At 41.3% G+C, this 24,637-nt stretch overlaps 1 protein-coding gene across 15 annotated transcripts in view; it reads left to right on the forward strand.

Moving 5' to 3' along the window:
• rapgef2b (Rap guanine nucleotide exchange factor 2b) overlaps positions 1–24,637 on the forward strand; it is a 97,282-nt gene that overhangs the window by 45,128 nt on the left and 27,517 nt on the right. For 8 of the 15 annotated variants that reach the window (XM_046406937.1, XM_046406939.1, XM_046406946.1 and 5 more), the window contains 3 exons: positions 1,192–1,267; positions 4,219–4,386; positions 11,652–11,669. In XM_046406937.1, the coding sequence (XP_046262893.1) occupies positions 1,192–1,267; positions 4,219–4,386; positions 11,652–11,669 (262 nt within the window). Of the gene's footprint in view, positions 1–1,191; positions 1,268–4,218; positions 4,387–11,651; positions 11,670–17,076; positions 19,348–24,637 lie in introns of those variants that run through there. The other 7 variants (XM_046406940.1, XM_046406942.1, XM_046406943.1 and 4 more) reach the window with 2 other exon arrangements.

Raw genomic sequence — 24,637 nt, forward strand, 5'->3', positions numbered from 1 at the left:
TGCTGTGAGCACCGAGCGGAACTTTCTAACCCCAGAGATACTCACTTTGCATCAGCCTCACAGTGATGTTTGAGAGGAAAAGGTTTAATATCTCAGCAGGCCCTGTTGTTATGTATTGAGAAAGAAAACAAACAGCAAATGCTTATATTTGAGAAGCTTTAACCAGCAAATCTTGATCAAGATTATAATACTGAATTTCCAGTTAATTTTCTTAAGACTCCATAATCATTAGACAAATAGTTGCAGTAGAATCTAAAAATTAAATTAGAAAATGTATTAATGAAAATATTAAAATATAAAATATTTAATTAAAAACCAAATATCAAAACATATATAACCATATATATAACCAAATAATTATAATTGTTTCAGTTACAATAATGTGTTGTAATAATTGTTGGTTCTGTTTTGTGTGTTAACATTTCAGCTTCCAGTTCTTGTTTCAATCGAAGTTTAAAAAGAAACGTCCCACTTGCTAGGATGACATCCCAGCTAGAGAATCTAAATAATGCAAAAGAACGATGAATAACACGAGGCAGGCACACAAACTTGGCAGCAGTCTCTTCTTTTGGAGTCAGTTGAGTTTATCTTAAAGACAATCAGCAAACCAGCAGCATGTGGGTCACATTCTGAATAGAAAGATGTTAAAAATAACAAACAAGGAAGACCTTGTGTCTGTGTATTGAGGTTGTGTGGGGGACAAAGGCTGGATTCTTCATCAAACCCACAAGTTGGATCTCCTCATGCTCAGAATTTCCATGGCTGCTGCTCGTCTTTGAGACATTTTGGTCTCTGCTGCTTTTAATATTCCCTGGTGCCCCCCCCCCACCCACACCCCATTAGAAGTGAGGAATACTGTATGAATTGTGACGTCAAGAAAGTGGACTTTTCCAGCAATGGGTGTTTCCCTTCGGTTGGGAGTGGTCACAGCTGAAAGGAGGAACTGTCCATTCAGTGCTGCTCTGTTCAACATTTTATACAGAAATTCCATACTGCATATTTAAAATGTTCAGCAGAGAGTAACCTACAGAATTACACAGACCTTTAAGTGATCTGTCTGGCTTCTGGGCTGTGAGTGTGAAAGTCAAAACTCAAAAATAGTGCACAGAGCGTATAGGGGAGCAATGTAAATGGTTATAAAAAAAATAAATAATAATTCTCATCATTTTATTTGTCTTTGTTTCTGTCCAGTTTTGGGAAGCGATCGGCAGGCAGCCTGCGACGCGGATGTGAGTGCATCGTCCTAGAACCCTCAGAGATGATTGTGGTGAGTCCCGTTTTTTCAGAATTTTGTCAAAGACGTGACCTCACACACACCTTCAAACCATATAACACATAAACAAAATAGAGTGTAGTGATTTTTATACATACATACCTACATATATAGCTTTTGGACAAAGCTTTTCCTCTTCCAAAACCACAGCAAAATGGAAGAAAAACAAGATGCAGTAGCAGAGAACACACTCATGCTCACACACTCACACACACTCATAATGTATCTATCACTTGACTGTGATGTTAGCATGGAAATTTACAGCAATTATCAATTTCGTTATTTCTTCATTTAAGAGTGAGCTGCACACAGGAGGATCACCAAATCTACATTACACAGTGTAGCTGTAATTTGGAATACCGTGGTTGAGAGTTGACCCTGTGATGTTTTGGACTACTCTGTGCGGCATTTCATCACAGCCTAAAAGAACAGCTGTATTAACCGTGAAGTCCAGAATGTATCTAGTCCAAGCCTGGTAGAAACTCTGGCATAGTTTTATGGCAAATCAAATGTTGGCTCACAGAAGTTGCTGAGAACAAATCATTCCTGTCTCCATGGGGCACAGGAGTTAGCAGCACAACACAATCATCTGTTGAACAGAAGCCCTCTGAGGCCTGCAGATGAGAACAGATGCAGTTTTGCTGATGATTTTGGGCTAAAATGGAGGCAGGATACTGGAGACAAAATCCACGTTGTGCAAATTACAAAACAGCTGTCGTTCCTAGTGCTGCAAGGAAATGTATTATACATGCTGACACTCCACAGGATAGGAGGTCAGGAGAGTTCAATCTGAATTAGACTTTTCTTCTAATGTGTTTGGTAATTTTTCTGAAAGCCTTCCTTAGTTTTAACTTGTGATTGGGAATAGTCCTGATATTTATCCCTTCGAGGTGATCATGTCCACCAGCTGTTGGATGAAATCTTACACTCTAAGGATGAGGTTTTATTTCAGCATTGGGAGGGGGCACATATAAAGTTATGGTCCTTGCCCAGAAAACGTTTTGAGTGTCAAACATGAAATTTTATGTATTTTGGTAATTGTTTTAAATTGAGGGAGTTCTAAAAGGAAATGCCAGTTCTCAGTGTTTAGGGGGTCCTGTCCCCTCTGTTTTCCCTGAAATCTGTGTCTGTGCGTGTACCATCTTGTATCCAACATTGAGACCAGTGACATGGACTAAAGGCGAATGGTTTTTGTACCTTGGTGTGTTTATACATTTCCTGTAATCATAATGTTAGCAAATCTGTTCTTGCAGACTTTTATCTTGAAATTCATATTGACAGAGAAAGGTATTTCTATGAAAAATAAAGAATTAAACTAGGAACACACATACAGGGCACTCATGAAGAACATAATTAACATAGTTAATATTTTATTAACCAGTTTCAGGCAACAGCATGCTGAGGGGCAGTGAACAAAGCTGTGCAAATATTTTACTCACTTGGGCCAGAAACAGTGTGCACACTGTGGCAAACGAAGCCAATACGTCACATTTTTTTGATTTTACTACCTTTCCATTTGTGCACTGATAAGATGGGTTTCTATCATACTTCCTTAAAAGCACACATGCATACACACTCTCCGCCATTTCTAGCATGGACAAATTCGCCCTTTTGCTGGCTTCTTTCAAAGGAAGACATCAAACATAATCCATGTCTTGTCAGCGTGTAATAACTACTGTTTTTTTCCTGCTGCAGTCCCCTTTCACATGTCTAAATGACATGTCTCCACGAGTGTGTGTCGTATGTGTGGGGACTTCTGCCCTCTGAGCTCGTATCAGCTGAACACACACACCCCTCACTAATAACACCCCCTGCTCTACTCGCAGCAGACACTTTCTGGCCTTACCCCTTTTGCTATAATAGGTGCAAACGTGTGCGCCCTGTAATTACTGAGCAGGGTTTTGTGCTGCTGGAATATAGATGCACATGGCTAACCCACCCCACCTACTTCTAGTTTGAGGTAAGATGCTCACATGCGGACCTGCACTTACAAACATGAGCCAAGAGAATTAACACGTCAAAAGAAGGAAAAATAAGCCGCTCACGTGCCCTTACTGTACACTCACTTGCATGTGCACATTGCTCTGAGATTTGCAATTAGACACACAATCACACTTAACGTCTCCCTCGCACACAGCTCCCCTGCCGTTGTCATGGCAGCAGTTGGTACGGCAGAGGGAGATTTTAGTGGTGTAATCCCAAAGGCTGAACACTGTGAAATGTGAGGCTGCAGTGAAAGAAGCAAGTGAGAGTTGAGGAGAAATGGACCCAAAGAAAGAAGAAAAAAAGGAATCTAAATATGTCATTCCACCGTGACCCAAAGCCGCAACAGAGTGGTCCCATTTAAGTAGCATTTAACCAGAAATACTTGAGAAAACTGTATGATATGACTTCGCTGCCTGCTATGTTGAAGCGGGATCCTCTGCCAGTTTCCACTTGGAAAATGTTTTTTTTTTCCCAGTCCTTTCAGTTCATTAAAAATGGAAACATGGATTTTATCTCACTGTAGCATGTAATTTCATTGTGGTTAATATGTTTAACAGAGACAGAATTGAGAGGGCGTCTATTTCATCTGCTTGTCTTTCACTCCATCAGACTCCATCTTTGTTTATTATAGTCTGTCAGTCAGTCTACTCTCCATCGCTCTCTGTCTTCCTCCCTCCCTCCAGTTTTCTCACTCGTCCCTGTTTTTCTTTATATCTCTGTCTCTCTTTTTGTGTTGTGAGAACCCATTGACGTAGGTGTGCACCGTGCAGCCCACCCACACTTCTATTTTTACACAGCGAGAGGGGCTGGAGGTAGGGAGGAGGTGGAGGAATGAGAGTTGAAGTCTAGGAGGGTGGGGTTTTTGGGATGAGCTTGTGTGCGTTTTGGAAGGGAGTGAATGAAGATGAAGACAGTCACTCCCCCCTCTCTCTGTCTTCCTCCCTCTCTGTCATTTCCAGGTGGACTATATGGATGAAAATGAGGAGTACTTTCAGCGACAAGCCTCACACAGACAGTCCCGTCGGCGCTTTCGGAAGATCAACCAGAAAGGGGAGAGGCAGACTATCATCGACACTGTGGATCCCTACCCTCAGGGAAAGCCACCCATAGCCCGAGGATACCACACGGTGAGTTGCGGCCTTAGATACAGTTTTGTGCTTACCTTCGCTGCGGTGGATCTCTGAGGCGGCTCAGTGTTGCTCTGTTGCCGTATTGTGCTTTGTTTTTGTGTTGTGCTCCTTCTTCAGAACCTGTCGTGCAGTCTTGCTTTGGGTTGTAGCTGAGAATTTGTATTCCCTGTTCAACTAACTTTGTGTTTGGTCGCCTTAATCTGACCCTTGGTTGTTGATTGTTGTGGTATGATGTCTTGTGTCCTGGGAAAAGCAGACTTGTCCTCATAGGGTGTGCTTCGAGCTTGTTTTGCTAATCTGTGCACCGGCTTTTCCTCCCTGTAGTGTTTAACTGTTGTTTTGCCCCTCCTTGCTCGAGTTGCTACATGTGTTTGTAGCTGCTGCTGGCTTTTGTGTGTCAGTCTACCCTGTGTTTAATAAATGTCTTGTAGTTTGTTGACCGTCGTTATTCCTGGAGTTTCTCTGTGCTATACCTGTTTCCCTGAAAGCCTGTTTGTTTATGAGGATGATCAAAATGCCAGCATCTTCCAAAGCACATTAAAGCTGCATGTAGTCCTATTGTTCCCTGGTTGTAACAGGTGAAGTTTACCCCGAAGAATGAAACTTTTCTCAAATGTTTGATAATCAATGAAGAGAAGGCTGAGAAAAAGGAAGTTTTTACTTTTGTTTTGTTTTTGGAGCTGGGTTTTTCTTGTATAGAATAATGAAAAGCAGAACTCTGCTACATAAAACCCTGTCAGTGTCAGGACATTTTTCGAGTATTTCCTGTGTCTTTTACAGAAGTGTCCGGCTTTACATTCTCTGGCCTCTTATGTAATTAAAATGAAATGGGCTGTGAAAGGAAAATCAATTTCAGTCAGTCTTAGGTACTGGTCTGTGATGAGGGGTCACAAGTCAGCAAGCCCTCAAAATGCCCCTGACAAATTGACAGGAAAGCATTTAAATGAAACTTGAAAAAATTAGATATTAGCAGTTTTTAACATAAGATTAAGAAGAGGGTGGCAGTTGACAATGAGACAGTATATTGTGATTTAATAGCTTTTTATTATTATTTTGTTTTGGAAGATGGTTTTGATGATGTTGACCATGAGAAATGAAAGCAGACGTGTTTTGACAATGTAAAACCTAATCCAATCACGGTGCCGTATTTGTATTGACCCCAACCATGTGAAGGGATTCGACCTCAGCGAAGAACGAGTTTGTTGCCCGTTGCACCGGGCTTTCTCCCCTCTGTGCCGTCTTTCCCTGGGAATAGAAAGCAAAGCATGTTCACAGTGAGGATGCAAATAACCCGGCATGCAGTAGTTACATACACTTTTTCCTGTTCTGCGCAATTTCACTGCATTCCCTTCATTCCTGACTCTCCCTTGGGGGTTCTGTCAGTGTACCCAGTTCTTCTATGAAACACTATGAAACAGTCACGCTAAAAATGGGAAAATGCAGCAAACTTCATCCTCCTTCCTCCTGCCTCCATCCCCACCCTCTTTCCTAAATTTAGACTCATTATGTTTTACTTTCAAAAGACTGCACTGAACTTTCTCATGGCCCGACATCTTCCGTCACACACTCCACTCTCCTCGCTCTAATACTGTTCCTGTGGGAAGGATAGAGCCGGTGCCATGGCAACCAGCAGTCCCAAATGGACTCTGCTCAAGTGCACTTAGAAGTACAGTAGAGAAGGGAGCTAACTTTGCTCGAGTAGAGTACGCTGCTGCTGCCTCTGATGCTGCTGCCGCCACTGCTGCTGCTGATGCTGATGACAACAAGGCTAGAGGGGGAGCCGAGTGACAGAGAAGCTGAATCTCGCCGGATGCTAAGCTGACATAGCAAGCTAATCTCCAGCATTTAGAATGCAATGCACCGTTTAGATTTTCCCTCCCTCCTATCCTGACATGTATTTGGGGGGTGAAAATGCACAGAGGAGAAACTTAGGATTGAAGACGAGAAATCTCTCCCTCAGGCAGGGTTTTTACTCAGTTTAGTCTTCCCTATGAAGGCAAATGTGAGGCCAGGTACAGAAACATCAGAGAGGATCTGAAGCTTTCAAAGCTCCTCCAGTATGAGGAATACTGTAGACAAATTTTTGGCATTTGCTCGATATAAGTGACTTGACATATTAATCAATTATAAAACCTGTTTAATTTCTGTTGATTCATCAATAAACCAGTTGCTTGAGCTCATATTTTATTTTAGCCATGCTTCAAACACTGCCTTGCCTTAATACATGCTACAGACAAGATAGTGCTAGCAGATGACAGCACCTTTCCTTGTCTGAAGAATAAAAGTAGTGTAAAAGGTATAACTAGTATTACCACAATCTAAAAAATACTCCATTACAAGTGGACTTTAGTAACAAAGCATTATCAGCAGAATATACTTTAAAGTATCCAAAGTAAAACCTACTGATGCATTCATGTGTAAGCAGCATTTTAATGTTTTTGCTGGTAGTTAATTTTGACCATACAGTTGGTAGTTTATTCTCTAATGATACAACACTTTTTCTAAAATTATTTCAAAATTATACTTGAGCAAATGTGCTTCCCACAAATGCCGCATTTGAAGTCTTTGATTTCAAAAATGCAATTCGTTATTTAGAAAATTTGATTTCTCCTCTCAAACACTAACATCAATAACGAAACAGTTTAAGTGATTGGTTATTTGAAGACTCAGTTATTTCAGATCAAAACTTGGTTAAGAACGTCAGGTCTAAGCTCTGCTTTGCTGAGCATGACAGCGTGACACACCAGTGCCAGCCACCATCCTCAGTATTGTATCGTGAAATAGCCAATGCTGTGCCAGTAGCAGAATGGCGTTCGTTGTTAGCAAGAGATTGTTCTCTAAATCTGGGGTCACAAGTTCGACCCCCCCAGTGAGTGTAGTGTCTGTGAACAGCTGTTGGCCCTGAGCAATGCGAACACGCTCAGTCATCGTAGCTTCATATCTGAAATAAAAATATAATGCTAACCCAGAAGTGGAACTCCCACTGGGAGTGCTGACACACACATACACACACACGCCACAATGATCTGAATCAGAGCCATTATCTGTGTGAAGTGAGGATTATTGGGCTCTAAGGCATAAACATAACGCAAGTTCTTTCTTGAACACGTAACTACAGAGTCTGGCCTTAATGGCTTCATTTGGATGAGGTTGAAAAGTTACTATGGCATAGAGAACGTAGGTGAGAGAGATCATTTTCGATACATTAGACTGATTAAGTTTACAATCAGTTAGTCTATTTGTTTTGATTTATGTTACAGTTTTTCATTGAATTCAATGCAGTGTGCTTCACAATTAAAGAAAATAATAAGAGACTCAGAGAGACATTAAGGAGAGCAGTGGAAATTATATTGGGTTTTTTTGGCCTTTTGGCTCTGCTAATAGCCTCATATGGCCTTAAGTCACTGGACTCTTGCCAGGCTGATACCGAGCCTGCAGAAGCTTGCCTCAACACTACTTTTGTTGTAGGCCTTGAGATGGTTAACAGCAAGTCACCAGAAAATCTTAAGGGTGTGGATTTAAGAATTAGCAATTGAAGAATTTGACTCAAAACTTGTATAACACTGTTGATCTCATTCAGTGTTGTTACAGAAGATATCCCCAATCTCAATTCTGCCTGATGCCCTGTCATTTACTCGATTGCTTTTGCAACTGAGAAATTCAATGAGCACAACACCCAACTTGTGTTGGATTTTTGCAGCGATGAAACTTGGGTTAGTGCGTAGAACTGTGAATAAGTTGTACCTGAGCTTTTTGCCTGTTGGCTTGATTTGGCTCAGATTCTCGTTCATTACAGTGATGCAGGCTTCTTTCTTGCTCAGAGGACTGACCTTTGCAATATTTCCAAGGTGAAAGATGGCAGTTTTGGCTTCGCTTCAACTATGCTTGTCAGAAACGTTAAAAGCTTTTGATTTAAGGTATGATGGAAGAATTTTTTAACCATATCGCTCTGATTACCATGATCCAAGGACATTGTGCTCTTATTTATTTTAGTTTGTCATCATGTGAAATAATATTATCACATTTTACTTGCGGTGTGTACCTTTTGCTCCCATTTAAATTGCCTTAAAATAATTTGTGGTTTTCCACCATTCAATCAAAGATTACGGATTTTAAGCACCATAAGGATTGAGAGAGACATATGAAAATGTGTTTTTATAGGATAAATTAGGGCAGTGAATGAGTATTTGAGATTTGTCACATGTATCGTGTGTTCAGAGCAGTTGCTTAACTCTCAGGTGCTGTGTTCAGAGTGGACATCATTTATTTCTAGCATCACTCATTCTCTGTTGTACACATACACACACACACACACACTCGCACTCACATTTAATCTTTTCTATACTCTCCTTTGCAAAGGCTCATAATCTCCATTTCTCACTTGCTCTCCATTTTGCACTTTATCTCACACACTCTATCTCTTCCTCTAATATCAACAGCCATTTGTGCTGTCGACCTGCCATGGATATACACACTTATGCACACACAGATTTTCTCCCTGATCTCTCACTCAGCCACTCACTTAATGTCTTTGTGCAGATTCTGTCTGTCACTCAGTTTGAAATGAAATGTGTGGCTGCTATCAAGGCCTCATGTTTACTAAATGCTACACCTGTGATTTTATTCAAAACAGATTAGAATTTCTATTATCTTCTTTCCCCTTTGTCCTCTTTCCCCCCTCTCCTCTACTCTGCTTTCTTTTAAACTCTTTTCTTGCTCACCTCCTCAGACACCTCAAACTCTGAGCAGATGAGTAATAGTCCTCCTCTGGGTTTACTCAGTGGCTTCCATGGGCATCCAAGGCCCCAAACAGCTGTTCTATAATTATGCAAGCAGCAGGAGTCAGACAATCAATACTCCTTTTACTCTTTTCCTCAACCCAGGCGGCCTAGTGGTTAGTGAGGCCGCCCTGTAATCAGAAGGTCACAGGTTTAATCCCTGCAACTGCCAAAGTGTCCATCAGCAATTGTGTGCTCGGTTGGGGTGTCCTTGACAGTGACATTGCTCACTCATCTCCTGAAATACTTTTTAATTGCTTTAAGATATGTATGGAGTTGCTGCAGATAAGAATGATTCTCTCATCATTTTCTGTGACAGTTATTTATGTTTGAGAGCTCTTGTGTTTAGTGGCTACATTTGTATTAGATTTCTTTGAGACGACAGAGTAAAACTATAATATAAAGATTAACATTAAGAGAATGTACTTTCAGTGCACAAGAGCTGAAATGTGCATTTCTCCCTACATTTTCTCTTCATCCATTTTCTATACCGCTTATCCGTCAGGGTCGTGGGGGAGCTGGAGCCTATCCCAGCTTACTACGGGCGAGAGGCGGGGTTCACCCTGGACTGGTCGCCAGTCAATCGCAGGGCCAACACACAAAGACAAACAGGGGCAATTTAGAGTAGCCAATTAACCTAATGTGCATGTTTTTGGTGTTGTGGGAGGAAGCCGGAGCACCCGGAGAAAACCCACACAGGCACAGACTGGGATTCGAACCTGGAACCCTCTTGCTATGAGGCTACAGTGCTAACCACTGCACCACCGTGCAGCCTAACATGGTTCAATACAGCAATAACCAGTATCTCTAAAACTCACTAATTATGATATATCTTTTTTTGTTTAATCACTAATAAAATCAGTGTAAAGGCAAAAATTAGTGGTTTTACAAATCCAGTCTAGCTGTTGCCTCCGTTTCCAGTCTTTTTGCTGCACTAGCCAACCAATTACTTGTTTCAGCTTAATATTTACCATACAGACTTGGGAGTGGTATTGATCTTCTCAGTAAACTTTGAGTGAGAAAGCAGTCTCAGTTTATTTCATTGACTTTATTTCCCAAAACGTCTAGCTATTTTTCCAATAAGAAAATGTTTTGCTGAGATAACTCTTCTTGCCTGTGAGGCTAGCATTAGCATAAGCAGTTGAAGTGCAAAGAGTAGTGTCTTTGATTGATTGACTCATGTATTTTCTTGACTTTGAACTCATTTTTGCTCTCACTGATTGATTTGAAGCAAAGCAAACAAACATGAGTTCATGTGATTGTTTTCATGTTGTAACATGTTTTTGTCTATTATTAGTTTGATACACCATAGACCACCAACAGTAATTACAGTTTCGACTGCAATGAATGTTTTCATTAATAACTGATCAGTCTATTATTTTTTCAGTTTCTCAATTTGCCCTATATTGTTTAAGATAATTGTGAAAAATCTCCAAAGTGATTTCTGCAAATTGCTCATAGCCCAGAGATATTTTATTTACAGTTATATATAACAGATAAAAGAGGCAAATCCTTTGTTGTGTTGTGTTTAATTAATTGCAGTAGTTGGCAGTTCATTTTCTGACTAACAACTAATCTATTCATCTTTTAATTGTTCCATGCCTACTAAATAATTCAACTAAATTGCAAGTAATATGTTGCTGGAATTATAATCAGAGACAGAATGCAAGTAGTATCCTCTGCAAAAAAAAAGGCTCTCAAATTTGAGAACTGCTAACAAGAGATCATGGCTGAAAGCCCTCTCCACTGTGGTCCTATGTTTGAAGTAATTGTACAAAAGGTTTCAAAGTTAATTTGGAAAAAGATAAAGTGATTTTTAAGATCACTACACATAGAACAGCTTATAATTGGAGTCTTATTGTCTGTTTAGAGTTCAAAAATGTTCCTCAGTGGTGATAAGGAGGGTCAGAAGTCCTCTGTTCAGTAATTTGCAGGCATGCTGAATGGAAAAGTGTGTGTGCATGCTAGAGTAATAATGTGTGTGTACCCTACCTACGTACCTTGGCTAAGAGCACTGAGAAAGTTGAATTTTCACCTTGAAATTTGATTAACCTGCAGACTCTCAGAACAATGAAAAAGATTTGGCCAGCAAATTGATATTTGTTTCCATTACTTAAACACACCTTTGACACTGAATGTAGTGGAGTTGTCTGCCTAAGTATAGAAAATCACTTGCTTCCATAGAATTTAATACCACGGGAAAGGCAGCAAGTATCAACCTTTAAAGCTTTCTCTCTCACTTGGTGAAAGAGACCCATACAAGGAACTTTAAATACGGTTTTGGGATGCAGTCACATGCAGCTGGATTCAGTCTCTGTCTAACATGGAAATTTTTTCTCAGCCTGGTGCCAAATGCTGCATTTTAACATGTCACTGCAGCTTTAACCCACTATTTCTCACATCCTTAACTGGCAAGTGGCATGTTTGATAACTTTCATCTCCTCTGCTTCTTTTCATGGCTCTCTCCTTTAACCTGGCTGCCAGGAATGCAATAAACCTCAGGTACTGTATCTATTAACGATGTTGTTTGTTGTGTTCATTATGTGTGTGTGTGTGTGTTTCTGCGTGTTCTGCTTTTCTACATTTTCTGTGTTTGTGTTTCTGCTGCAGGGTTTTATCTGCATCCTTTCCCCATTTGACGTATCTGTAGCCCTTGGTAGACTTCCTTAATAAACACCTTCCATTTGCTGACATGGAGACTGATAAAAAAACGAAGAGGGAAACCTGCATGACACTCCAGTTGTACTGCTACAACATACATCAACAGCAACATGATTTGAATTCTTATAAAACAGCCCTGATAACAAAAAAAATGCTCCGTCTTCTGCTTCCATGCTTATTATCCTATATTTGATCTGAAAAATAAGCATGCTTGGTTGAGAATAGACTACATCACGTTGCCGGGCGATGACAGAAATGATAAACACTTTGGTAGAGCTTATGGGCCTGTAAAGTGAGATAATGGCAACAATTTAGCTGGTTGATCTCAAACACTGTGCCTCTCTGCTGATGTGCTTGATAATGGCATTGACTGTCTTTAGGCTCTGTGGATTATTATTATCCCTGCTGTGTGGGTGTGGTTCTGTTGGGTCTTGCCTCGCTGTTGAGATGATCCATTCATGGTGCTGTGAATGTTGATTATGATGGTGCTGAAAGACATACATCTGTGCATAACACAGGTCTTTAGAAATGAAACTACCACATGTGCAACGGGAACTTAAACTATAAAACATCTAAGCGTGTCACCATTCCAAGATACATCTGAAACCAGTATCACATCTTAGTATTTCATCAGGGAGTCCTGTAGAGTCCACGCAAAATTGGATTGCAAGAAAGAGGTTGAAAAGATCAGAGCTCAAGGTGTTGAGCAGTCAGGCCTGGTGAGAAATGCGAGAGCAAGGAGAACAAACCTGCCACTCTCGGCTGCAGAAAAAGCCGAGCTCCTATTTTTAGAGCCGTCCTTTGTGACAACCTGCTCTGCTTCAGCTGTGCAGAGTTACAAAAGCCTCAGTTTTGAATACACATTGTGTAGGAGCTGCAGTGGTGAAAGAAGAAACAGTTCATTGTACACTTTGTTTTTCCACATTCCTGCCTCCTGCATTGCCTTCTTTTTGGGTATTCAGAAGTATTTAGAGGAGCTTTTTAAGCCTGCAGCTAACAATTGTTTCATTATCGATTATTCTGTCAAAATAATCGATCAGTCATTTCGTCCGTAAAATAGAAAGGCCCATCACAATTTAAAAAAAAAAACAACAAAAAAACGGCTGACATATTCAAATTGCTTGTTTTATTTGACCAACTGTCCAAATCCCAAAGGTATCCAATTTACTGTGGTTTAAGAAGCTTTGCATCAGTGAATAATTGGCATTTTTGGTCAAGAGGTGACTTGAACAATTAAATAAAAAAAAAAAATCCTTCCTGATAAATTTTGTGTCCTTTGACTGAACAATTAATCAACTAATTACTTCAGCTGCATAGCTTTTACTTAATTCTGAAATCAGTAAAGACACAAAATGTCACAAATGGTCATGGTTATTGGTTATGATTACTGGTGAAAAGAGGACAAAAATTCTTTGACCCAGCGCAGAGTCCTTGTTTACAGTCATTAATAGCCAAAAATCAGACATTAGGTTTTGATGGAAATAGAACAGATATTTTTGTCAGTACTCATACTCCATAATACAGCTGAAACTGTGCCTTCTGCAACCGAGAAAAATGAGTAACTCATTTACAACCCGGCTGTGCTTCATTTCTCAACCAGTGTTGCAGAACACGCTTACTGACATTTGATGTGCTTTTCATGTCAGTCTTGACATTCAAAGACCTTTTTGAAAGCTGAATATTTTCAAAAGGCTTGACAGATGACATTTATTTTATTGGTAATGAGCCTGCATGGCAAGGATAACAAAGTAATGCTGTTTTTGTTGTTTTTTGTGTCACTTGAATTTGATCAAAACCTCTCTAAACAATTCATAGCAGAACTGTTTGATCTGTTCAGTGTTGAGCCGGTGTTAGACAATGCTCGGTGCAGCAGATACTTGAGATATTAATAACTATGCTGATTCTGCTTGTCTGGTTAAATAAGAGTTAAAATTTGTTTTGTGCGAGTCTAAAAATAAAATTTGTAGAAACGTTGTGTTGCATTTTGAGTGCACAGTCCCCTGAGCGTATCTTAATATTGAGAAAGACAGACGATAACAGCATGATGACAGACTGGGATCATAGTGGTTTGGTGTTTTTAAAGGAGATTTGAGTAAATCTTCACATCTGTATCAGTTAGTAATTGATATTGGCAATGAGCATATCAAGCAGTGAAATGGAAAGAAAAAACTGGCTAGGTGTAATACCCTCCTCCGTGAAGTTCTACAGTGTGATAAACTATTAAAATCTAAAGGGTGATATCAATTAACACATCAGCTTCTGTATGAGCAATTATTGTTCGCCCAGAGATCCATTTGCATCTGACTTGATACGCCTTCCAACAAATCACACTATAAAAGGAGTTTTAAATCCTGACATAATGACTTTCCATCTCGTCAAGGCAATATTTCACTCCCTTTTACACATTTTCTGTGATCATCGCTGAAGCTGTTTTGTATAGAAGAACTCTTTGTCTTCTTTGCTTGGTTTATCAGGGCTGCTATTTGAGGGAAACTGCTTTTGTGTGATGGATGTCATCCTTCATGGTTCAGACTGAAATATCTCAACAGCAATGTTGAATTCCTTGTGTGAGTCTTTCTCTATCAATGGATGGATATTTCTTTACATTTTTTTTTCTTTTTCTTAATTGTGGTAATACACACTCTACCCACTAAACATCAACATGTCAACTTTTAGCTCAGAGTGCTCACAGATAGCATCACTGTGGACTTGTGTTCATGTCTTTGGATGTTTAGCTTAACACATGCATTTGACCTTTTACGGTTAAAGGCTCCTGGAGAAAAACTGGAGCATTGAGAAAGAAGCAAAAGAGGTGAAGCATGCTTCCTGTAGGTTACTGACTCACCTGCACCACTTCATTCCACCCCCTCACTTGCTGCCATTGAAAAGTTAAAGACTTCCAGTTCATGACCTTGTAGAGTTAGTCTGTAACCTGATCCGGAAACCTCTAGCTACTTATCAACTTTACACTCACTTCCCAACAATCTTACTTTGCCACTTATTCTCCAAGAGCAGCTCTTTTCATTCGCTTTTTTTGATTTATGCGGCTTGTAGCAAATGCAGGGGCACGACAGATGTTTTGCCCCTGTGAACCACCCAGTGTAATCTTTTAAACATGCCTGACTGCCTGCTTTGTGCCAAATTATTTTCAAAGCACCACGCAGGTGACAACATTTTGATAAATGAAATAATCCCTTGGGCCGTAGCAGCTATGAAAATGTAGTCTCTTTATTAGATCATCTTTCTCGTTCTAACAATGCTATTTAGAGCCATCGTGATGGGACCAATGTCAAGGATGAATGCAGAAGGCTGGCAGTCAGGAGGGCTCTGTTTTCTCTACATGAGACGCTGTGTTGGCTTACAAGCAAATTCTGTGAACAAGGATAGACGCAGATCAATAAATCAGAGTATGTTGAGTTTGATCCAGTGTGTGTCCATGAGAAGTCACATATCCTGTTGAAGTCTTTCTGAGCAGAATACTGAAAAACTGCAAAGTGAGAACTGAAGCTTCTTTGTCTGGTGATGATTTATTTTGCTTGTCAAGATCCTGGCTACTTGATCAGCACTTCAAAACATGCCATGCTGCTGTTGTAAACATCCACTGGTGCACCAAATGAGTTAATCCACAGCTGAAAATAGTCCTCAGCAAATGCACAGTTGACTCTTGTAAACTTGTGCCTGCTACATCCATGGAGAATTACAGTCCCCAGCTGTTTTTGAAAGTCTTTAGCTTATCAATAAAATGCAACTTTATATTTGTGTCCAGTTTTTTAAAGACTCAACATCTTTGAAGTTATCACAGAATTTTGTGCAAGGAGGTGAAATACTGAATGGCGGAACTGAGTCTTAAACATGCACTCTGTATGTGACCAAGTTTGTTGGTTTGTTTATGTTTTTTGGAGGTTCTGTCTATGTGCTCGGCTGTAAATGTAATTAAGGAAATGATCATTCTCATGCTTTTACCGTGCTGAAAGACTGATTTTATGTCAGCTGTGTGTATGGTTATAATGCAGTAAAACGTCATCTGGCTCTGCTGGTTGTAAGCTTTGTAAGTCAAATTTGGAAAAATCATCAGCAAAATGCTTGAAATGTAATACTGCTGCAGGAGTGAAAGTTTGGACGTCACCATGTTGTTTCTGTTCTCACTCTTGAAATACTTGCCTTTATGTGTGTGTGCGTGTGTCTGTCATGTGTTTGTGTACTGGTATGTCTTCCAGCACTGTAATGAGGTTTTTATGGCCCTCATGCTATGCATCAGCAAACACCATCACATGGCCTATCCTACAAATGCATGGAACAGTTGCAGCCATGCGGAGTTCACTCACTGTTTACAAACGGCACATGAGCCCCCCACCCCATGCATTTAGCACATGCTGCAATTGAGCACGAGTGCATTATTGTTATTCTCGAGGGCTTTTCCTCACGTCACTGTCGCAATCCTCCGAGATCGATACTCCCCTGCCTCTCTCCCTTTGCATTTAGCTTGTGATTAGTCACTAAAAAAGATTAATTGGCTTGTTTGTTCCTAGAAAGCTTTAAATGAAGGGGGTTGGGCAAGAAGGTCTGATATTCCCTAGACGCGACCCCGTTGCCGCGGTGATGTAATGATGCCCTGGTCCTCTCCATCCCCCACCCCCCTGGCGATTGTTAGAGACATTAATGATCAGGCTTCACAGCAAACCACCTGAGCTTTTTTTTTTGTTGTTGTGATACATTACATCATGGCTAGGGGCAAGAGAGGTGATGTCATACCAGGTCTCCCGTCCCCCCACCCACACCCCCGCATTACTTAGACTGGAGCAGCTGGTAGACCAGCTAATAGTACAGTACCCTGCTTTCCAGGATTTGTCTGACGTAGAGCAACCAGGCTCTTTATAGACCATAACAAAACAGGGAAGAAAAAAAAAGGTCTGTCTGTCAGATGTTTCACTGGTTTCATTAGAAACTATTTTTATATTTGTAGATCTGCATATGGTGACACATTTTGTGCTCAGTCTGTGTTCAAGTATGAAGCTCTGCTTTAGCATCATAATTCTTTTGTAGTAGTCTAGACTATGTGGAGCTGCAGCTAATTATTAAGCTGATTTTTGAGCTGTTAAATGGTTAAAAAAAAAAGCTGTTTTGAAATGGTTAAAAAAATCTCTGAATCCCAGGTGACATCACATCTCTTGTTGAGTCCAACCAACAGCCCTAAATCCAAAAATACATAGCATACACTTAAATAAAATTCAGAAAAACAGCAAACCCCCAAATTTGTGAAGCTGCAGGCAAAGTAAATATTTTGGCATTTGCTCAACAACTCATGCCATTTTAATCAAAGCAATGGTTAAATTTCCTGTCAGTACAGTGACTGATGGACTGACTGGGTAGATACCACTGCTAAGAGGGCGGTTCAGTTGTTCATATCTCCTCATATGCACAGTGTCGTTCTAAGAACTGACTTACTTTGTCTTTCTTTTTTTTTTTTTTTTCCAAAACCTGAAAATAACATTAATGAGACAAGATAGCAGCAAATGATTGTCACTGAAAATTTCAGAACGCACTGTGTGACAACAAAATGACAAGTAAACAAAAAGAAAATCATATCTAGCTTTAGAGGTGTGACACTTTTTGGTGATGTGCCGCTTCATCGTTGTAGATAAAGTGTTAATTCTGACAGCTGTGGTGATATTAAGTCCTTTGGGTCTTGGGGTGTTAACTGAATTCCTGATGATATTGTGATGTGGGTACGGACTGGAGCTGGTCTGGTTTTTTGTTGTCTTGGTTGCCCTTTAAAGCCCCATTGTTCCCAGTGTTTTTGTCATTTTGAGGGCCGTCCTCACATCTCTGTCAGCAAACCTTCATATATGGGACCTTTTATGTATCCATCCACATTGTCTATGAACACACACTCAAAATAAACACGTTTCCTGTCTTGCTCTCACAAAGCAGAGATGTGTGCTGTTTATTTGTTGGTGACGCTGCTGCTCATTGTAGTACAGCTGAGTGAAGGTGAAGTGGCTGTCTGCTGCCACTTTTTCTGTCTGTCCTCTTCTACACACGCTCTCGTCTCCCCTCCCTCCTCCATTTCGTCTCGCTGCTTCCATCACCACAGCAACTGAAAGCCCTGGAGGGTGTGTAGGGGGTTGGATGGCTGGGTGGATGAGCTTCGTGCGCTCACCCAGTTGCCATGGCTATTCCAGCTGAGTGACAGTGACACAGTGACATCATTGCTGCCAGTGTCTGCATTTTGTTGCTCTTGTTGCCCATATTGAACACATTGTTTTTCTCCTCAGTCTTCCAGCTCCATCTCCCTGCTTTATTCCTCTACTCAAGAAGCTGTGCTACTCTTTTTCTGTATTTCTACCTCTTTTAATTACTCTCTCCAGAGGAAGTGCTGCTCTCTCCATTTCTTTCTCCCCGCCCAGGAAATGGCTTTCCTTCATTCCGTTACTATACCAACCGGCACCAGCCGGGATCTTGTGCTGAAGTGAGTGTGATAATGGCATTACTCCCACTGTGCTCCTCTCCTCCCTCCAGTCGGTTCTGTCATCCATCCAGCTATCTGTCTACCTTTTGGTTTGACTGTATCAGCTCTTTACCTTTTGATCTCTCAGTCTCCTCTCTCTTCTTCACTTTCATTTTCTCGTCTGCCCTTCTCCTCTTTCCATCTCTCTATCAACACTGGGGGTGTTGTAAACCCCTCCAGAGGAGCAAAGCCATAGTGGCTGCTCTTACAGCATCACTGTCTGGCAGGGAGGAGGTCCTAACACCCCCCACCGCCACCTCCTCCGCCTCCTCCACCAACTCCCCCTCCCCTCCTCCACCCCTGACACACATACACACATCCCCCAGTTCCCGTTGCAAACAAACCGCTGCTTTAAACGTACAGTACCTCGGTGGAGGCTGCAGGCGTCTCGGTCTTCAAATAATGTAATGGTGCATAAAGGCGTTAGTGCGTGCGTGTGTTTTCGTGTGTGTAGCTTTACTTTCGGGAGAGGGAGGGCAGTAAGGGAGATAGAGAGGGAAGGCGGAGTGAGCAAACGTGAGTGAAAGTGTTGTCAGCCATTTTTTCTCATCCTTTTTTTTCCTGTTTTCTGCTTTATTATCGGCGCGCCGCTGTTCTTCGGCTGGAGATGTGATTGTCAAGTGCGTGGAGAGCAGAAGCCGGCTTGGATTAAAGGAGATATTTTTTTGTCTCTCTCTTTTTTTTTCCACCTCCTCTGTGGTTTTAAGATATTTCTGTGGGAAACAGCGGGAGGCTGGAATAAACGCAGAAGCTGGTGTTGGTTTGGAGAGTCTCATCAGGCGAAGGAAGAGCGGATACTCCCAAAACTGTCAAGCCACCGCCTCCTTCCAGAGAGACGGCGCAGCCGAGGGAGGGGAGAGGGCAGGAGGCTAGGGTGAAGATGGGGGTCTATGCAGTAGCATAGGGAAGGTCCGGGATGGTAGATTTTAGCCCGGCGAACATTAATTCATTATGAAACCATTAGCAGCATCAGACAGCAATGGAGTCCCGAGCCAGCAAGATAAAACCCCGGTAAGTAGCCTATCGACGTGCAGCGTTTTCTCTCCATCTTTCTTTTCTCTCTCTCTTTCGCTCCCTCATTTATGACCCTCTAGATATGATTACCGTCCCTATAATGGATGTGCATCGGATTTCTATCGAGCCTCCTCAAGATGAATGAACGCAGGGCAAGCGAAGGACGCGTCAGAAACTCGAACAGGCCGACCAGAGGCTGATTATCGCCCAGTCGAGCCTCCCGATGTGTCAGTGTGTTGTACTAGAAACGGCCGCCATGTGCTTGCTGTCACTCACGCGCGTAGACACGCGCACGTTCACGTGGATTTTAAGGACACTATTGGTGTTACAGGCCTTGTGCGAGACATTCTACGAATATCGGAATTAATATTAAAAGAGAAAACCGTTTTATCACAAATGTAATTCAGAGACACGCTATGATTTTCGAAGCCCGATACGCGCAGGGCTAGTTTTGGTTTAAGGCGCACACACATCCATCGGTGCAAATGTGTGTGTGTCTAATGTCCGACGTCTCAGCCCTCGTTATACGACGCACTGAGGTGACAGTATCTGCTTGTAGGTCCATAAGAGGGCCCATGAAATTAACAACGCGAGGTGCCATTCGCATTCGAAAAAAAGGAGTACAAGCAAGAGATCAGGATGTTTAGATGGGAGGTGATGTCATGTGTGCAGCTGCCCTAATAACCTCCAGGAGCTGTTGATAACGTTAGAAAATGTTGCGTTAAAGCAGAAATTGACAGGATCAGCCCTTTACATGATTACAGATTCTATTTTAGGGTGCTTCCACGAGTTTTTTTTTTCCTTCTTCTTTTTGCCTCCCGATGATCCCCAGCTGAAGTTCCAGTGTGATCCTCCGGTTTGTTTAGTGCAGTTGCCGCTGGTGGAGCTGTCCTTGGTGCTGGAAGCAGCCGGCAGCTCCAGCAGACACCGCGAGGCCTGAGCTGATCTGCACTTGAACGGTAAAGGGATTGATCGGCTGTCACCGTCGCTGGCATCACTCGCTCACTGGGACCACACGCATGCATATACAGAGGCAGGTCTGTAAATCACACTGATGGACGGGATCCGGATTCCGGGATCGCAGAGCACAGATGCTGAACGAAGAATCGCCGTAATATTTCCGTAGATGTGTCATTATTGATGGCCTTCCATCCGCTTTCCTCATAGGTTGCGCAGCTGCCCTCAGGGAGGCCTTGTAGGGTACGGAGAGCCTTAAAAATCCATTTCTTTTTTGAGGCTTTTTTTGGGGAGGTTAAATGAATTTCTAAAACATGCTATATAATTGCTTATTTACTCATCTTTTGTAAGCAGATTTGGATTAAATTTTATTTTGTAATCGTCATACTTGTAAATGCAGTGTGTTTTGTTTTGTTTTTTTAATTTGCCATATGTTGACGTAAGCAACTCCACCCTGTGGATTCATTTTAGAGGTTATCACACCACAGTACACACAGTGTGGTGTACTGTACTGGTGTGTAACTGTTGATGCTGCATATACCTTAATATCTCCACTATTAACATTACTTGCTTATAAGGTGTGACTGTGTAATCTGTAGTATTCAAGGTGTGCTGTGTCATTTGACGAAGACCCTCATTTAGATAAATAAGCATTGATTTGACTGATTTTCCAGCAGTCTGAAAACAAAAAGCAGTTGGTCAAGTGAGTACACAGTTACGATAATGTCCTTTATCATAGGGTTACTACTTATTTTATACATGGAGAGGCAAAGCAGCACTTGCTGTCAAGTAGCACATCATTCTAATTCAAGAATTGTTATTGGCAGGAAAGAATAGTTTGCACAGCCGAAACATGATGAAAGCCCTGCACACATGCACCTCAAGTTAGACAAAACAAGTAGACAAGCCAGAAAGATTACACAAGTGGCAATTATGGAAAACACAGAGAATTTTACAGTTGGCTGTCATTCAGGATGTTGAAGTTAGCTCCGTAATCTTCCGTCAGGAGAGGATGGAGGGCAGCTTCATCTTTAACGTTTCTTATTCTGGCACTGATTTTTACATTCATTCTTTTTTGATGGGGAGTACATTCTCTAGGTTTGCGTGTTGACCTTTTCTGTCTTATCTTCCCTCCCTGTCCCATCATTTGATTTTTGTTTATTGTGTTTTTAGCATACAAATGAAAGCTTGTGTAAATATTCATTTAGCCCAGCAGGAAACTCACCAAGGGTAAAGTCAATAACAGCCGCCAGATCTTATTACAGTAATGACATCACCATAGTAAACTCATGACCATTGGCTGCTATATGTGTAATTCTCTAATTGCTTATTTTTCCTCTTGAGACCTGTAATTTCCATTCTTAAAGCTGCGTTTTATATTCACTGCAACAAGACACATGCTGGCTTACACCATCACTGTCTAGTTCATGGTGATTTGTTGGGTTGTGGTAAACGTTTATGGTTTTATCTTATAGTAATACCTTGGCCGTGGATGCAGCCTCCTTATCTTTGATAATTTTATGGAATTTTATGGAAGCCTTTCTGGGCTTTGATAATAAATCGGATTGTAACTGTGGGATAGATGCTGATGCCCTCCTCTGTACCATTAATATAACATGTTTTTCTTTTTTTGTTTGACATTCTCTCACTCATACCCCTTATAATCTTGACAGCAACTGGCAGTAATATGATAACCATGTCAACAAACATAATGTTTGAAGATTTACTGATGTGTTGCACAGCCACCATCACACTTAAGGCAGTAGAAGGCTGTATTTTTTGACATCTGGAACAACAGTAATTGTCATAGTGGATATAGTGGACTGTAATTCCTCATTGAAGGTAATCATCTCCCCTTGTCTGCCTGATAGTTTGTGTGCTACTGACTGGCGAAGTTGTAACCAGGAAGGGGGAAGCCCAGAGAGCATATCAGGCCCATTTAATCGGACACCCTGCCGAAAGGGTTTTAATCTCTTGATCCGTCAGGCTCAAGAAAGCGAGAAGCCGCCTCCATGGTCAGGGGAAACTCTGGGATGCGCCTGCTGTCTCTTAGGCTTCCCGCACTGGCAGTGTTCCATTTTTTTGACAAGTAGACAAAGTTAAAACCACTTGTGTAAAGTAGCAGCATAGCTTCTGACACATTTAGTAGCTTGAATTCTTGTTCTTGTTGTTGTTGTTGTGCTTTGCTCGGTAATTTAAACCAACAATTTGAATTTAAATTTGACTCCTATCTGATGAAGCATGTGCCTGCTGAGACTCTAATACTTTGTACACCATGCAGGGAAGCATCTATTTGAGCTTGTCCACCCTCAGTATTGGACATCTAGTGCAGTAGCACAAATTCATCCCCAGCATATAAAGGTGGTAAAGAGATTGAGAGCCAGCCAGCGCTTCTACCCTGGGCTTCCACTCAGTAATCTAGGTCATTAGGTCTACAGTGTAATTTAAGGAGCGCCACATCTGCTCACATGTAGGCAGAACTGGGTGTTGTGGCTCGAGCATTAGAGCGATGCTTAATCCTCCTGTGACAGCTGATTGTACGTATTTTAGGCTTGCAGTTCTGCAGAGCTCACTTCATTTGTTTGCGAGAGAGCGCTGAATTCGGAGCAAAGGAGGGCAGAGAGACCTATATACGGTAGGACAACAACAGTTTCATGCCATGGGTGATGGTGAGCATATCACTAATAGATTTTAAACTATTGTGCTGTTACAGGCTCTGCAGATCGATTAGGGTTAACGGTGTTCTGTACATGTATTGTCGTGTTCTCGTGTCATTGGAGATTGGAAAAACTTAATGAGGGCACGTTAATACTGTTGTGCTGGCATCCATCTTGGCCCAGTCTCTTGCATGCCATCGGACCGAAGAGGTCAATGGACCACATGCTTATAGACTGAATGGACACCAGGTTATTGACCAACAGGCGGATGACCTAAATGAGTGGAGAGAAAGGATTAAGTGTTTATTATCTTCTCCCTTTATCCCTCTTCCCTCCCCTCCCTTTATCTCTCACTGTTTCCGGGAGGGGGGAGGGTTCTTGTAGTTGCAGGGGTTTTGTTGGGAGGAGCTTGGACCTTTTGAGGTGTTTGTGGAAACCAGTTTAGATATTATTATTATTATTATTATTGACATGAATCATCAGTCCAGTCCATAATTGAAGGTCTTGTTATTATTATAGAATATTGTTATAGAATATTTTATATTTAAAATTACATTCATATTTTAACTATAGATTGTTGTTGATCATTGCCATGGATACCTTACTGTGATCTGTTCTCTAGTATGAGGAAACCTTTAGGGTCACAATAAAGTTGAAGTTGGATTGAAGCCTAAAAACAGTCTGATGACAGATGTTCAGTGATAAATATAAATGGTCATAGTTAAAGGTCCTTAGGTTTATATTACATGAGAGTGATATAGCACACCATAATCTCTCTTGGTCCCAAAAGTCATCAGAAGGAAATCGGATGAGGCTTTTATCACTACAGTGACAAACAGACAAAGAGATTCGTCACGCTAACACAATAATGTCCACCCTGTAATAATAACAATGTGGAAATCAGCTGGAGGCATGCAGAATGAAGTCAACCAGACAAGGGGGAGGGAAATAGCAGGCCAAGCGGGGGTTAGTGACTGACTGGGCCCTCCAGTCCACCATTTTAGTTAGTGCAGCCAGCCAGATAATTAAACATGATGGCAATCTTTGACACAGTATAGTCACATCACACCTCAGTGCCACAACAGTTATACTGTCTGGCTCTCAGTCTCATGTCGCTGATACATAAAGTCTCTTTGTGATAAGATATGTCTTATTGTCTGACCCACACAAACAGCCCAGAAAGATCTTCATATATCTTTCCACACCTTCTGCCAAATCAGTCCAGTATCACAGCATCTTCAAACTTCGGTGTTATTGTGGCTCTGTCTCAAAGGGCAGATCATCAATATTGAGAAGTATTTTAGTGAAAAATTAGTTTCCAGTATTCCAGAGTGATAACTCTGGCAGCAGTGCAGCCCTCTTTAATTAAGCTGTAATGCAGATGAGTGCTTCAGAGGCTGTGACGGCGGGTGTTTTCTTAGAGTACGTTTAAGAGCAGATGACAGCTCAAAACCATTTACTTACAAATTAACTTCCCAAGATGTATTTCTGTCCAATCTATTCCATTTGTCACCAGAGTGTGACTTCATAGTTTTACCACTGTTGAAATAGATTTCCAAAAATTATTTGAGGCAGTGTAGTTATTTATAGCCCAAAGTGCATTTTGAGGCAGATTGACACCCAGGTTACCCTGCTTTAGACACCATTTTACCTTTAACAGCTGACAGGAGTGG

The sequence above is a fragment of the Scatophagus argus genome, chromosome 12 (genome assembly GCF_020382885.2).
Source record: "Scatophagus argus isolate fScaArg1 chromosome 12, fScaArg1.pri, whole genome shotgun sequence".
NCBI lineage: Eukaryota > Metazoa > Chordata > Actinopteri > Scatophagidae > Scatophagus > Scatophagus argus.